Source organism: Microchirus variegatus (genome assembly GCF_963457635.1).
Source record: "Microchirus variegatus genome assembly, chromosome: 6".
In the NCBI taxonomy this organism is placed as follows: domain Eukaryota; kingdom Metazoa; phylum Chordata; class Actinopteri; order Pleuronectiformes; family Soleidae; genus Microchirus; species Microchirus variegatus.
Window position 1 is genome coordinate 28449468 of NC_139807.1, and position 12626 is coordinate 28462093.

Below are 12626 nucleotides of genomic sequence, written 5' to 3' on the forward strand. Positions count from 1 at the left end.
TAAAGTCGGAGCAGAGGCCGATCACAACTATCAGAACTACATATTGAGAGGTGGGTCATGTGATCACCTGACATCACAACACAACACATGACATTGCAGTGACTGTCCCTCTGTGTCTCTGTCAGTGACTGTCCCTCTGTGTGTCCCCAGCTCTCAGTCAGATCATGCTCTTTGTGGACGGAATGGACGGTGTCATTAACCACTGTGAGACACTGCAGTGGCTCTACACACTGACAGGAAGTCAGGTGAGTACTTAATCTGTCTGTCAGTGACCTCACTTCCTGTCTGTGAGAATAAGAAAAACATGTTTTTAGTGCAGTAAACCATCAACATTTATTTTGTAGGGACATTTTAAAACACAAATATGAGGTTCTACAGTTACATCTCAAAGAGAGAAGGTGTCGCCCCCTGCTGCACCTGAACTGAACTGACCTGTTTGTGTCTTTAGTCTCGTCTGGTGGTGAAAACCTCTCTGAAGCTTCTCATCGTGTTTGTGGAATATTCAGAGTCCAACAGTCCTCTACTCATCCACGCTGTCAACACTGTGGACTCACGCAGAGGTGAGGACAGAGACAAAGAGACCAAGACAGAGAGTCTCACTCAGACTAAAGTCATAGTCTGACTAAGACAGACAATCAGACAACTTACAGAGTCTGAGTTTACATGTGGAGGACAAAATGGACTTATTGTCCGTGTACCTCCATAGGTGGCGCTGTATTTCTCTATAATTTAGTGTGTGTGTGTGTATGCGTGCCTGTGTTGCAGGTATGAAGCCCTGGAGTTTTATTGTTGATGTTCTGGACGAGAAAAATGGCTCAGACTCAGAGCTGCTGGTGTTTGCCATGACGCTCATCAACAAGGTAAACAAAAACAAATAGTCAACAATGTAAACAAAAACATATAGTCAACAAAGTAAACAAAAACAAATAGTCAACAAAGTAAACAAATAATCAACAAAGCAAACAAATTGTCAACAAAGTAAACAAAAATATATAGTCAACAAAGTAAACAAAAACAAACAGTCAACAAATAGTCAACAAAGTAAACAAAAATAGACCGTAAACAAGGTAATCAAAAACAGTCAACAAGTTAAGTTAAACAAAACAGTCAACAAGTTAAACAAAAACAGATAACAAAGTAAACAAAAACAAACAGTCAACAACATAAACAAAATCAGTCAACAAAGGAAACAACAACAGTCAACATAGTCAAGAAAAACAAACAGTCAAAGTAAACAAAAACAGTCAACAAGTTAAATAAAAACAGTGAACAAAGTAAAATAAACAAACAGTCAACAAAGTAAATAAACAACAGTCAACAGAGTAAACAAAAACAGTCAACAAAGTCAACACAAACAGTGTAATTATCAGAATGTTTTTGTCTTCAAAGATGTAGTGCGTAACTTTAGAATATAATCAAGTTCACACACGTCAACATAACAGTGTTGTTACTCACACTTACTCAGACAGAAACTCCACACCGGCTGTTAAACCAAAAGAAAAAGTCACAAATAAATTCCTGTCTCATGTTCGGGACAAGTCCTCCAAAAGGACACAGTCTCTTTTAATGTCCCTCGGTCGTGTCCAGTGACTGTCCCTTTCTGTCTGTGTCTGTCTCTCTGTCACAGACTCTGTCCGTCCTTCCAGACCAGGACACCTTCTACGATGTCACTGACAGTCTGGAGCAGCTCGGGATGGAGACGATTATCCACCGACACATGGACAACAAGTCGACAGAGTTGGACCTGAGAGCTCAGTTTACCATCTATGAGGTACAAACAAACAAACAAGCAACGGTAAACAACAACAAGACGTCAGAGTCTGACCTGAGTGTGTGTGTGTGTGTGTTGCAGACAGCTCTGAAGAATGAGGATGGTGATGTCGATGACTCCTCCTCCCTCCTCCGCAAAGAAAGAAGAAAAATTGCTGCTAATGATCAAGAGGGTCGAAAGAGCCGCCGCTCATCGAGTCAAAATCTTCCTGACCTCCTGTCGACCTCCACAGTCTCCTCCCCCTCCAACTCGACCACTCCCCCTCCCTTCCTCTCCCCCTCCTCTGACCTCGCCACCCTCTCCCCCACGCTCTCCTCTGCCTCCTCCTCCTCCTCCAGCCCCATCGCAGCACTCCTCGGCAGCAGAGCTTCTTCTCCGTTAACCCCTGACACTGGAAGTCCCGCCTCCAGTCCATCTGTGTCTCCACTGCCCCCCCACACCACCACTAACGGAACCATGACCACTGAGATGGACGCGAGGACGGCGTCCAGCCCGTAAGTGAATCATCGGCAACTACAGAAAAGTTCAGACTGGGTCAATACAATCAGAAATGACCTTTGTGATCAGACGCACAATGACTGAAGGGACCAAACAAGAATGATAACTGGGTTTGGTTCTGTTCTGTTCTGTCTCTTTTCTGTTCTGGCTCTGTTCTGGTTCTTTTTGTTTCTTGGTGTGGGTTCACTGTCTCTGATATTACTGGTGACCGGTTTCCCTCTGGGCCACTAGGAGTCGTTCTTTCCTCACTCACCACATGTCAAGTCTGGGTCTGGGCAGGAAGTCCAGGTTCTTCTCCAAAAGCAGCTCTATCGGTGAAGAGCCCTCAGCCACCAGCAGGTGTGTACTGGAGACTTTTCTGGTTCTGGTTCTGACCTGAGAACCAGGCTTAGACCTGCACTGACACGCTGCAGTTTTCATGACAGCCACCTGAGGGCAATCTTTCAACTGTAGAAAATCCTGAGTGGTTTCCCCCACTGTTTGCTCACATGTGTCAAACTGACCATGACCTCTGACCTTTGACCTCAGGACAGTGGTCAGTCCCTCAGATCATCTGTTTCTACCAAATCTACTTATAGTAAAACAAAGAAAACTTGACTAAAACTTGAAAATTCTTTAAACAACAGTCACTCACTCATTAATGTGTGTGTGTGTGTGTGTGTGTGACTGTGCATGTGTGTGTGCACGTGTGTGTGTGTGTAGTTTGCCCTCTGACCCCTCTGTCCAGGTGAAGTCGCCCCAAATGAATCCAGACCAGTCAAAGGTGGAGACGAAGACAAGTTTCAAGTGAGTGAAGCAGATGGTTACTGTGTGGTTGACACGGTAACCACAACAACTACAGATGATCACTGGCTGATTTTGAATGGTGCTGTTCAGTAAAGACTATAAACTAATCATGCAGCCGTGTGGATTTACATCTGATCTACATCTGATCTTCTTTACATTCAATTCAATTCATTTGTATTTGTATAGTGCCAAATCATAACATCCGATCCAGGTCATCTTTATATCTGATCTGGTTATTTTGCGGGTAATTTCTTAATCATTGATATATTTAATTTGGATCTTTTCATGATTATTTTGAAATTGTTGGTTAATTTCTTGATCATCTTCAGATCTTGTCTGGATCCTTTCTGGATCATCTTCAAATCTTTTCTGTATCTTTTCAATATCATCTTCAGATCTTGTCTGGATCTTTTCATGATCATCTTCAGATCTTTTCTGGATCTTTTCTGGATCATCTTTAGATCTTGTCTGGATCTTTTCTGAGTCATCTTCAGATCTTGTCTGGATCATCTTCAGATCTTGTCTGGATCTTTTCTGGGTCATCTTCAGATCTTGTCTGGATCATCTTCAGATCTTGTCTGGATCTTTTCTGAGTCATCTTCAGATCTTGTCTGGATCATCTTCAGATCTTGTCTGGATCATCTTTAGATCTTGTCTGGATCATCTTCAGATTTTGTCTGGATCCTCTTCTGATCTTGTCTGGATCTTTTCTGGGTCATCTTCAGATCTTGTCTGGATCATCTTCAGATCTTGTCTTTAGATCTTGTCTGGATCATCTTCAGATCTTGTCTGGATTTTTTCTGGGTCATCTTCAGATCTTGTCAGGATCTTTTCTGGGTCATCTTCAGATCTTGTCTGGATCATCTTCAGATCTTGTCTGGATCTTTTCTGGGTCATCGTCAGATCTTGTCTGGGTCATCTTCAGAACTTGTCTGGATCATCTTCAGATCTTGTCTGGATTTTTTCTGGGTCATCTTCAGATCTTGTCAGGATCTTTTCTGGGTCATCTTCAGATCTTGTCTGGATCATCTTCAGATCTTGTCTGGATCTTTTCTGGGTCATCATCAGATCTTGTCTGGGTCATCTTCAGAACTTGTCTGGATCATCTTTAGATCTTGTCTGGATCATCATCAGATCTTGTCTGGATCTTTTCTGGATCATCTGTAGGTTTCATCTGAATCTTGATTTCCCGATCATCTCAGAATCTTTGTGTATAATCAGATTTCCTAATGATCTTCATCTATTTGTTGTGATTTCTGGATTGTTTTAAAAAACCATCGTCTCAGTATTCAACCATCACTCTGCTGACTGTCATTCTCTCTCTTCACTGTATCGTCATGACTCTCACTCTCTCTCTTTTCCTACCCATCTTTTCTTCAGCTTTGCGGAGGCTGACAGCCTCTACTGGTGAGTAGATGTAACTACAACTAACACACAGACAGACAGACTCACACACACACTCACAGACACACACACACACAGAAACACACACTCACGTCTGTATCAGTCCTGATCACTCCATGTGTGTGTGTTTATATGGGTTTGTGTGTGTGTGTGTGTGTGTGTGTGTGTGTGTAGCCCAGGTGAATGTAGTGTGAATCAGGACAAACCGGTTCTGAAGAAGTTTGAGTAAGTACTGATGCAGCTGCATTGCATGCTGGGAGCTGCAAGGTGTTCAGCCTCATTGTGTGTGTGTGTGTGTGTGTGTGTGTGTGTGTGAGAGAGAGAGCGTGTGTTGGTGCTGGTGTGTTTAATCTGCCTGTCGGTTGTTTCTGTGGTGAAGATGATTTAAACATCAGTTCCATTCACGTGTTCATGTGTTTATGTATGCGTTTGTTCAAGGTCATGTTCACACTCACACAAGCTGTGTGTGTTTGTGTGTCACTTCCTCTTTGTTTCCTCCTGAAGATGTCAGGGTCATATTAGTGACACCTGGTGGTGAAAATGTAGAATTTAACTGTATGTTAAACATGAACAAACTTTTGTTCTTTAAACATCAGACAGGAAACAGAGACTCGGAGACAATCATTCGTTCATCAAAATGAAAAATCACATAACTTTAAATTTGATTTTCATAATAAAATAAAAAGCCATAACAAGCATTTCCCGTTTCGTCCAGTTTTGATTTTTCCATCTAACGCGAGTCACTTCCGGGTCACGTAACTTGCATTAGATGGAAAAATCAACACTGCACGGAACAGGAAACTCTCGTTATCTGTTTTGTTTCATAATTTTTCATTTGAGCACAATATTGGAAAATGGGGAAAAAAAAAAAACATTTTTATTTTGAAAAACTAATGATTTGGGATTTGGGTTCTGATCGTGATTGGTGCAAACTTAACCCTAATCAATGACTTACTGGATTGATCTGAAGCTGCTGTGACGTAACGACACTCTCGGCCATGGTGGTTTGGCGGCCATGTTGGATCTGTTGCACGCACTAAACCCCTCCCCTTCTACCTATCCTCCTCCCTCCCCACACACACACACACACAGAGACAGCTTCCTGCGCAGCCTTGCAGCGACTCAGTGGGAAAAGAAGAGAAGAAGTAAACACTTCAGCCAGTCCAGACTGTCCTCATCTGATGACATCATCAGCCCTCAGCCCACAGCAGAGGAGGGAGGGGGCAACAGTGCGGTGGAGGCATCACATAGCAGTAAATTACACACACAAACACACACATAAACAGTTGGATGGATTTCAGAATTCTTCACTTCCTTCTCATAATGTATTTAGTTTTATGGCAAAAATGACAAACAAAAAGATTGTTTACGTTTTGTGTTGTTTTCAGCACCAGGGGGCGCTCACACTATGCGTCAGTACCTCAAACATCCACACAGTCGGTGCCTTCGTGTGTAAATGAAAGTGTGACTGTCGTTGTTTGTTCCCGTCACAGCTGCTCCACCTCAGCCTCAGTGCAGCACGCTCTCCAACGACACGAAGTTCCTGATGGACATGCTCTTCTCCAAGACCGCAAGACCGGCCACCATTACCGACAACAGTGAAGAAGAAGGGAGCCTTCAGGCTGGTGAGAGACTGACACCGTCGCTGCAAACATCTGCATGATAAAAAGATGACGGCGCGATCGCAGTGGGTGGGGTCTGAAGGGTTGGTCAATCACTGTGGGTGGAGTCTGAAGGGTTGATGTTTGTTGTTGGTTCTTGAAGTCAAGGCAGAGTGATACCTCTGTTGTGTGTTCCTGTCCCTCAGTTGGCAGCGGCGGCGGCGGCGGTGAACTGAGCGGTTGGGGTCGCGTGTCAGAGCGTCTGTCCAGCTTCAGAGCGCGTTCTCTGGAACCCTCTGCCTCCGAGGGCAGCGCCTTACGCAGGGCAGAACTGGAAGGGCTCGAAGGCTCCGCCCAGACGGCACTGGCCCGACTGGCTGAAAACCAACAGGTACAGGTGCTTTACAGGTGTCACGTGAGGGTCAAAGGTCAACACAGGGTGTGAACTGTTTGTAACTGTTTGTGTCTTAGCAGCGTTACCTGCGGCAGCAGAGCAGCATCGACGCGGAGAGCCCCGCCCGTCGCCTAGAAACCACCCAGATGACCCCACTGTGTCCTGGTGGCGACACCGATGCCTGGGAGCAGCTGCAGCCGAGCGCCGCCGCGCTACGCATCAAAGACCTGGACTTCTCCGACCTTCTGGATGAGGAGGACATCGACGTCCTGGACATGGACACGATGGACTCCACCTCTGCTGCCTTATGCTTTTCTGGCATTCCTCCTCCTCCTCCTCTTCCTCCTCCAGGCTCGGGTCCTCCCCCTCCTCCTCCTCCTCCTCCTCTTCCAGGCCTGGTTCCTCCCCCTCCCCCTCCCCCACCACCTCCTCCACCGGGGGGTGTGCCACCTCCTCCACCTCCTCCACCTCCTCCCCTCCCCCCAGGTGCGCCTCCCCCTTCGTTTCTGGCAGCAGCCGAGGTCCCTCGGAAGAAGAAGACGGTGAAGTTATTCTGGAAGGAGCTGAAACAGGCCGACCGACCGGAGAAGTGTCGCTTCGGCCGCGGGACGGTGTGGGCGTCACTGGACAAGGTGGCGGTGGACACTGTCCGCCTCGAACACCTGTTTGAGTCCAAGGCCAAGGAACTCCCTGTTACCAAGGTAACAATGTCACTGTGGTTATTTTAATGCAACAACGTGATGCCAACGTGACGCTAACATGACAACACACTAACACGGTTCAATTCAGTTTTATTTGTATGAATTTTTGAAATTCAGGAAATTATGCACTTTTACAGTGATCTGACTTTAGTCTCAAAAACAAAAAGTATCTCGGAATGACTTGAAATTCAACATCATAATAGTCGGCATCGCCCTGAACAAGGATGCCTTGAAAATATTTGCAAACCTTTTAAAGAATAATTTAAATGAATTTTTTAAATTCAGGTAATGATCTATTTGCCCTGATTCACTTTGACAGTGAGCTGACTTTCTTCTCAAAAACAAAAAGTATCTCGGAATGACTTGAAATTTACCATCATAATAGTTGGCATCGCCCTGAACAAGGATCTGTTGAAAATATTTGCAAACCTCTTAAGGAATAATTTTAATGACATTTTTTTTTCTTCTCAAAAACATTGGGCACATTTTTACTGAGCCTAATGAGGTTGCACAGTGTTTGTATTATGCTAGCCTTTACATTCCTTATAATGCTTTACCATAACTGAAACTGAACACTAACATAACAACAGATATGCTAATGTCATGCTAACGTGACAAAAGTGACACGTCATCATGATGTAGTGACGTAAACTTGACGTCACTGTGATGTAAACATCTTCATGTTTAGAAAGGACCTGAGATTAAGAAGACTGAGATTCTGGTTCTGGACCCAAAGAGGAGCAATGCCATCAACATAGGTATGACTGTTCTGCCCACGGTCCAGGTCATCAAGACCGCCATCCTCAACTATGATGAGTTCGCCATCAGTAAGGAGGGGATCGAGGTAAGAGGCACTTCCTGTATGTGGTCCAATCAGATGTTGGTGTTCACAGAGTTGACAGACAGACAGATACAGTAGATTAACAAAGGTCACTGCTCCTCCTTCTCTGGCCTGAGCAGAAGATACTGACCATGACGCCAACGGATGAGGAGAAGCAGAAGATCCAGGAGGCGCAGCTCGCCAACCCGGACATCCCTCTGGGTCCGGCAGAGCAGTTCCTGCTCATTCTGTCCTCCATCAGTGCGCTGACCCCCCGTCTGCAGCTGTGGGCTTTCAAACTCAACTATGAGACGCTGGAGAAGGTCACAAACGCATCACATCACACACACACACCCACACACAGACCAGGTGACCCGTGAGTTACAACACTTGAACATTGTGATGCTGTCGCCCCCTGCAGGAGATCGCAGAGCCGCTGTTCGACCTGAAGCTTGGGATGGAGCAGCTGGCGTCCAATCAGACCTTCAGAAGGACCCTCGCCACGCTGCTCGCCATCGGAAACTTCCTCAACAGTTCCAATGTGAGGACCCCACACACACACACACACACACATGCACACACTCATCAAGCTGACAGTAACGCAAATGTTTGACAAGTAATTGGCAAATCATCAGAGTTTACTCTAACCTCTGTGTTTGTGTGTCCAGGCTAAAGGCTTTGAGCTGAGTTACCTGGAGAAGGTGGTGGAGGTGAAGGACACTGTCCACCGTCAGTCTCTGCTCCATCACACCTGCAGCCTGGTCCTGGAAAATTACCCAGAATCCTCAGACATTTACTCTGAGATTCCCGCCATCAGCCGCTCAGCTAAGGTCCCGCCTCCTCCACGTGTGTTTGATGGTACTGTAAGTGTGCTCAGGTGGGACCAGATGTGACCAGGTGAGCCTTTTCTTACAGGTGGACTTTGAGTTGCTGTCAGAGAACCTGGTCCAGCTGGAGAGGCGCTGCAAAGCATCATGGGACAACCTGAAGGTGGTTACCAAACACGAGGCAAAGGTGGCGCTGAAGAACAAGATGAAAGAGTTCTTGAAGGACTGTACGCAGAGGATCATCATCCTGAAGGTGGTGCATCGGAGGGTCATCAACAGGTGAGATGCACACCTGAACACACACCTGAACACACACCTGTATACGCACCTGTATGGTGTGAGTCTGTTGTTGTGTGTCTGATGTTGTGCTGTTGTGAGTCTGTTGTTTTGCATCTTTATTTTTGCGTCTGATGTGGTGAGTCTGCTGTTGTGAGTCTGACGTTGTGTGTCTGATGTTGTGTTGTTGTGTGTCTGTTGTTTCGCGTTTGATGTGGTGAGTCTGCTTTTGTGAGTCTGATGTTGAGCGTCTGATGTTGTGTGTCTGATGTTGAGCGTCTGATGTTGTGCTGTTGTGAGTCTGTTGTTGTGTGTCTGTTGTTTTGCGTCTGTATTTTTGCGACTGATGTGGTGAGTCTGCTGTTGTGAGTCTGACGTTGTGTGTCTGTTGTTTTGCGTCTGATGTGGTGAGTCTGCTGTTGTGAGTCTGACATTGTGTGTCTGTTGTTTTGCGTCTGATGTTGAGTCTGTTGTTGTGAGTCTGACGTTGTGTGTCTGATGTTGAGCGTCTGATGTTGTGAGTCTGATATTATGTGACTGATGTTGTGAGTCTGATGTTTTGTGTCTGATGTTCTGCATCTGTATTTTTGCGTCTGATGTTGTGAGTCATGTTGTGCGTTTGATGTTGTGAGTCTGATGTTTTGTGTCTGATCTTGTGAGTCTGATGGTGAATCTGATGTTGTGAGTCTAATGTTGTGAGTCTGAGGTTGTGTGTCTAATGTTGTGAGTCTGATGTGTGTCACAGGTTCCACTCCTTCCTCCTCTTCCTCGGTCAGCCTTTGTCGTCCGTCAGAGATATCAAGGTCACAAACTTCTGTCGCATCATTAGCGAGTTTTCTCTGGAGTATCGTACGAGCAGAGAGAGGGTGGTCACACTGAAACGTAAACGCGCTGCTCATCGTGAAAGAACCAAGACAAGAGGGAAGATGATCACGGAGGTAAATGTCAAAGTTCACAGGAAGTAACACATAATGTCACAGGCTTTTTTTTTCATCTCACTGTCTCCTTCCTCCTCTCAGACGGAGAAGTTCTCGGGGGCGGTGTCTCTTCAGGATAGCCCCTCCCTCGTGTCCCAGACAGCGGTGGAGGCAGACCCTGGTGCGGAAGAGGAGCATGAGAACATGAAGAACCTGTTGATCAGCAGTGAAGTCGGACTGAGACGCTCCAGAGCTGTCCGAAGTAAGACTCTGCCCTCTTGTGGTATAAGCTACAGAGCAATGTAACTACAGAGCAACATAACAACAGAGGGATGTAACAATGTAACTGCAGAGATGCATAACAGTGTAAAAACAGAGCGACGTAACAATGTAACTACAGAGCGACGTAACAATGTTACTACATAGCAACGTAACAATGTAACTATAGAGCAATGTAACTACAGAGCGACGTAACAATGTAGCTACATAGCAACGTACCAATGTAACTAGATAGCAACGTACCAATGTAACTACAGAGCAACATAACAACAGAGCAACTTAATGTAACACAGAGAGACGTAACAATGTAACTACAGAGCAATATAACAGAGCTACGTAACTACAGAGCGTTGTAACAACTTAACTACAGAGCGTCGTAACAATGTAACAGAGTAACATAACAGAGGAATGTAACTGCAGAGCAATGTAACTACAGAGAGACGTAACAATGTAACTAAATGGCAACGTAACAATGTAACTACATAGCAACGTACCAATGTAACTACAGAGCAACATAACAACAGAGCGACGTAACAATGTAACAACAGAGCGACTTAATGTAACACAGAGCGACGTAGCAATGTAACTACAGAGCAACATAACAGAGCAATGTAACAGAACGTCGTAACAACGTATCTACAGAGCGTTGCAACAACGTAACAGCGTCATAACAATGTAACTACAGAGTGACCTAACAACGTAACAACAGATCGACGTAACTACAGCGCAACATAATGTAACAACAGAATGACATACCAATGTAACTGCAGATCAATGTAACTACACAGCGACGTAACAATGTAACTACAGAGCAACATAACAACAGAGCAACGCAACAATGTAACTACAGAGCGACGTAACAACAGAGAAACGCAACAATGTAACTACAGAGCGACGTAACACTGTAACTACAGAGTGACATAACAACAGAGTGACATAACAACAGAGTGACATAACAACAGAGTGACGTAACAATATAACAACATAACAGAGCGACATAACAATGTCACTACAGAGCCACGTAACAATATAACAACATTTCACAGATTGTGGTCTTCATGTTGTGGTAATGATCTGCAGGTCTGGGTCGGGTGAGTCCATCTATGATGTCCGTGGCCAAAGACGATGGTTCAAGTTCCCAGGATGATGCCACAGATGAAATCATGGATCGACTCGTCAAATCTGTTACCCACAATCCCTCGGACCGAGCACCAAGCCCCAGGAACCGAAAACGGTCCCGCCTCAACAGGAAGTCATGTGAGTATGTGGTGGTGATGTCACTCATCATATATAGATTTCTGGTTTGTGATTTTACTGCCACCGTGTCAGTATTTTGATCTTGTCAGAAGGTCAGAAGGTCGTGACCTCAGTGGCTTTGACTGAACGTGTTGAGACACAAACAGAAACAGCTGCTGTGTCCAAAACACTGCTTATCTCCAAGAGACGAGATCTGTGTCTGTGATCTGTCCCTGAGGACACTGTGTCACACTAAGTCTGGTCTGGGTCAGGGATGAAAACATGAACGGTATGAACATGTGTGTGTTTCAGTGAGGAGGACTCTGAAGTCTGGTCTCAGTATGGACGTGGTTCAGGCGCTGGGACTCAACAACAAGACTGAAGACAGAGTCTGATCACATTGATCGATCGATCCCTGAACCCAGAGTAGCAGGAGACCAGAGGAGGAGATGGACAAGTTCACGTGTCACAGATGAAACACTCACTCACTCAATCAATCACTCACTCACTCACTCACTCACTCACTCACACACACACACACACACACTCCTCTGTCCTCTTGTCTTCTGATCGTTATGTTTTAATTTAAAAAGTAGAATAAAATGTTTAAAAAAATGCTTCACATGTGATTAATAAAAGTTATTGATCAGTTTCATTTTTGACTGTTATTGTTTCGTGTCGTTCAAGGTGTAGTTCAGGTTTTCCTGAGTGATTGTGTGAGCGACTGTTGACCTCACTGTCACTAGCGCCCCCTGCTGCTGAGAACCAGCCCGAGACACGGGTTCATGCTGTGTTCCATGTACAGGACACGCCCCCTGACCTCGTAAATTCTGAATTCCGACTACAAATGGAACGCACCCCCCACGCGGCTGTCTCTGTGTTTGAGGCTGGTTCTCAGCAGCAGGGGGCGCTGTAAGTTCAGACTAGTACCTCCATATAATCACTTTAAAAAACTTAGTGTGTGTGTGTGAGGGAGAGAGAGAGAGACGGTGTGTGTGTGTGTGTGTGAGAGACAGTGTGTGTGTGTGTGTGTGTGTGTCTCAGTGTCTCTTTAAAGGTGGACTTCCTGGACGGGTCACGTGTGTCCCCTCCTCTGTATCTCTGTATCACGCACGC

General features: G+C 45.4%; 1 protein-coding gene across 1 annotated transcript in view; it reads left to right on the top strand.

Annotated features, from left to right (window-relative positions):
* fhod1 (formin homology 2 domain containing 1) overlaps window positions 1-12165 on the top strand; it is an 18736-nt gene extending 6571 nt beyond the window's left edge. Inside the window, exons 4-26 of the mRNA XM_083890862.1 lie at window positions 6-50; window positions 151-245; window positions 449-560; window positions 766-860; window positions 1628-1771; window positions 1853-2265; window positions 2501-2608; window positions 2972-3055; window positions 4436-4462; window positions 4634-4684; window positions 5552-5712; window positions 5953-6084; window positions 6267-6451; window positions 6532-7155; window positions 7844-7999; window positions 8116-8298; window positions 8397-8516; window positions 8644-8805; window positions 8891-9081; window positions 9824-10016; window positions 10098-10257; window positions 11355-11531; window positions 11823-12165. Coding sequence (XP_083746988.1) covers window positions 6-50; window positions 151-245; window positions 449-560; window positions 766-860; window positions 1628-1771; window positions 1853-2265; window positions 2501-2608; window positions 2972-3055; window positions 4436-4462; window positions 4634-4684; window positions 5552-5712; window positions 5953-6084; window positions 6267-6451; window positions 6532-7155; window positions 7844-7999; window positions 8116-8298; window positions 8397-8516; window positions 8644-8805; window positions 8891-9081; window positions 9824-10016; window positions 10098-10257; window positions 11355-11531; window positions 11823-11905 — 3701 coding nt within the window. The 3' untranslated portion in view covers window positions 11906-12165. The remainder of the gene's footprint in view (window positions 1-5; window positions 51-150; window positions 246-448; window positions 561-765; window positions 861-1627; window positions 1772-1852; window positions 2266-2500; window positions 2609-2971; window positions 3056-4435; window positions 4463-4633; window positions 4685-5551; window positions 5713-5952; window positions 6085-6266; window positions 6452-6531; window positions 7156-7843; window positions 8000-8115; window positions 8299-8396; window positions 8517-8643; window positions 8806-8890; window positions 9082-9823; window positions 10017-10097; window positions 10258-11354; window positions 11532-11822) is intronic.
* The last annotated feature ends 461 nt before the right edge of the window (window positions 12166-12626 follow it).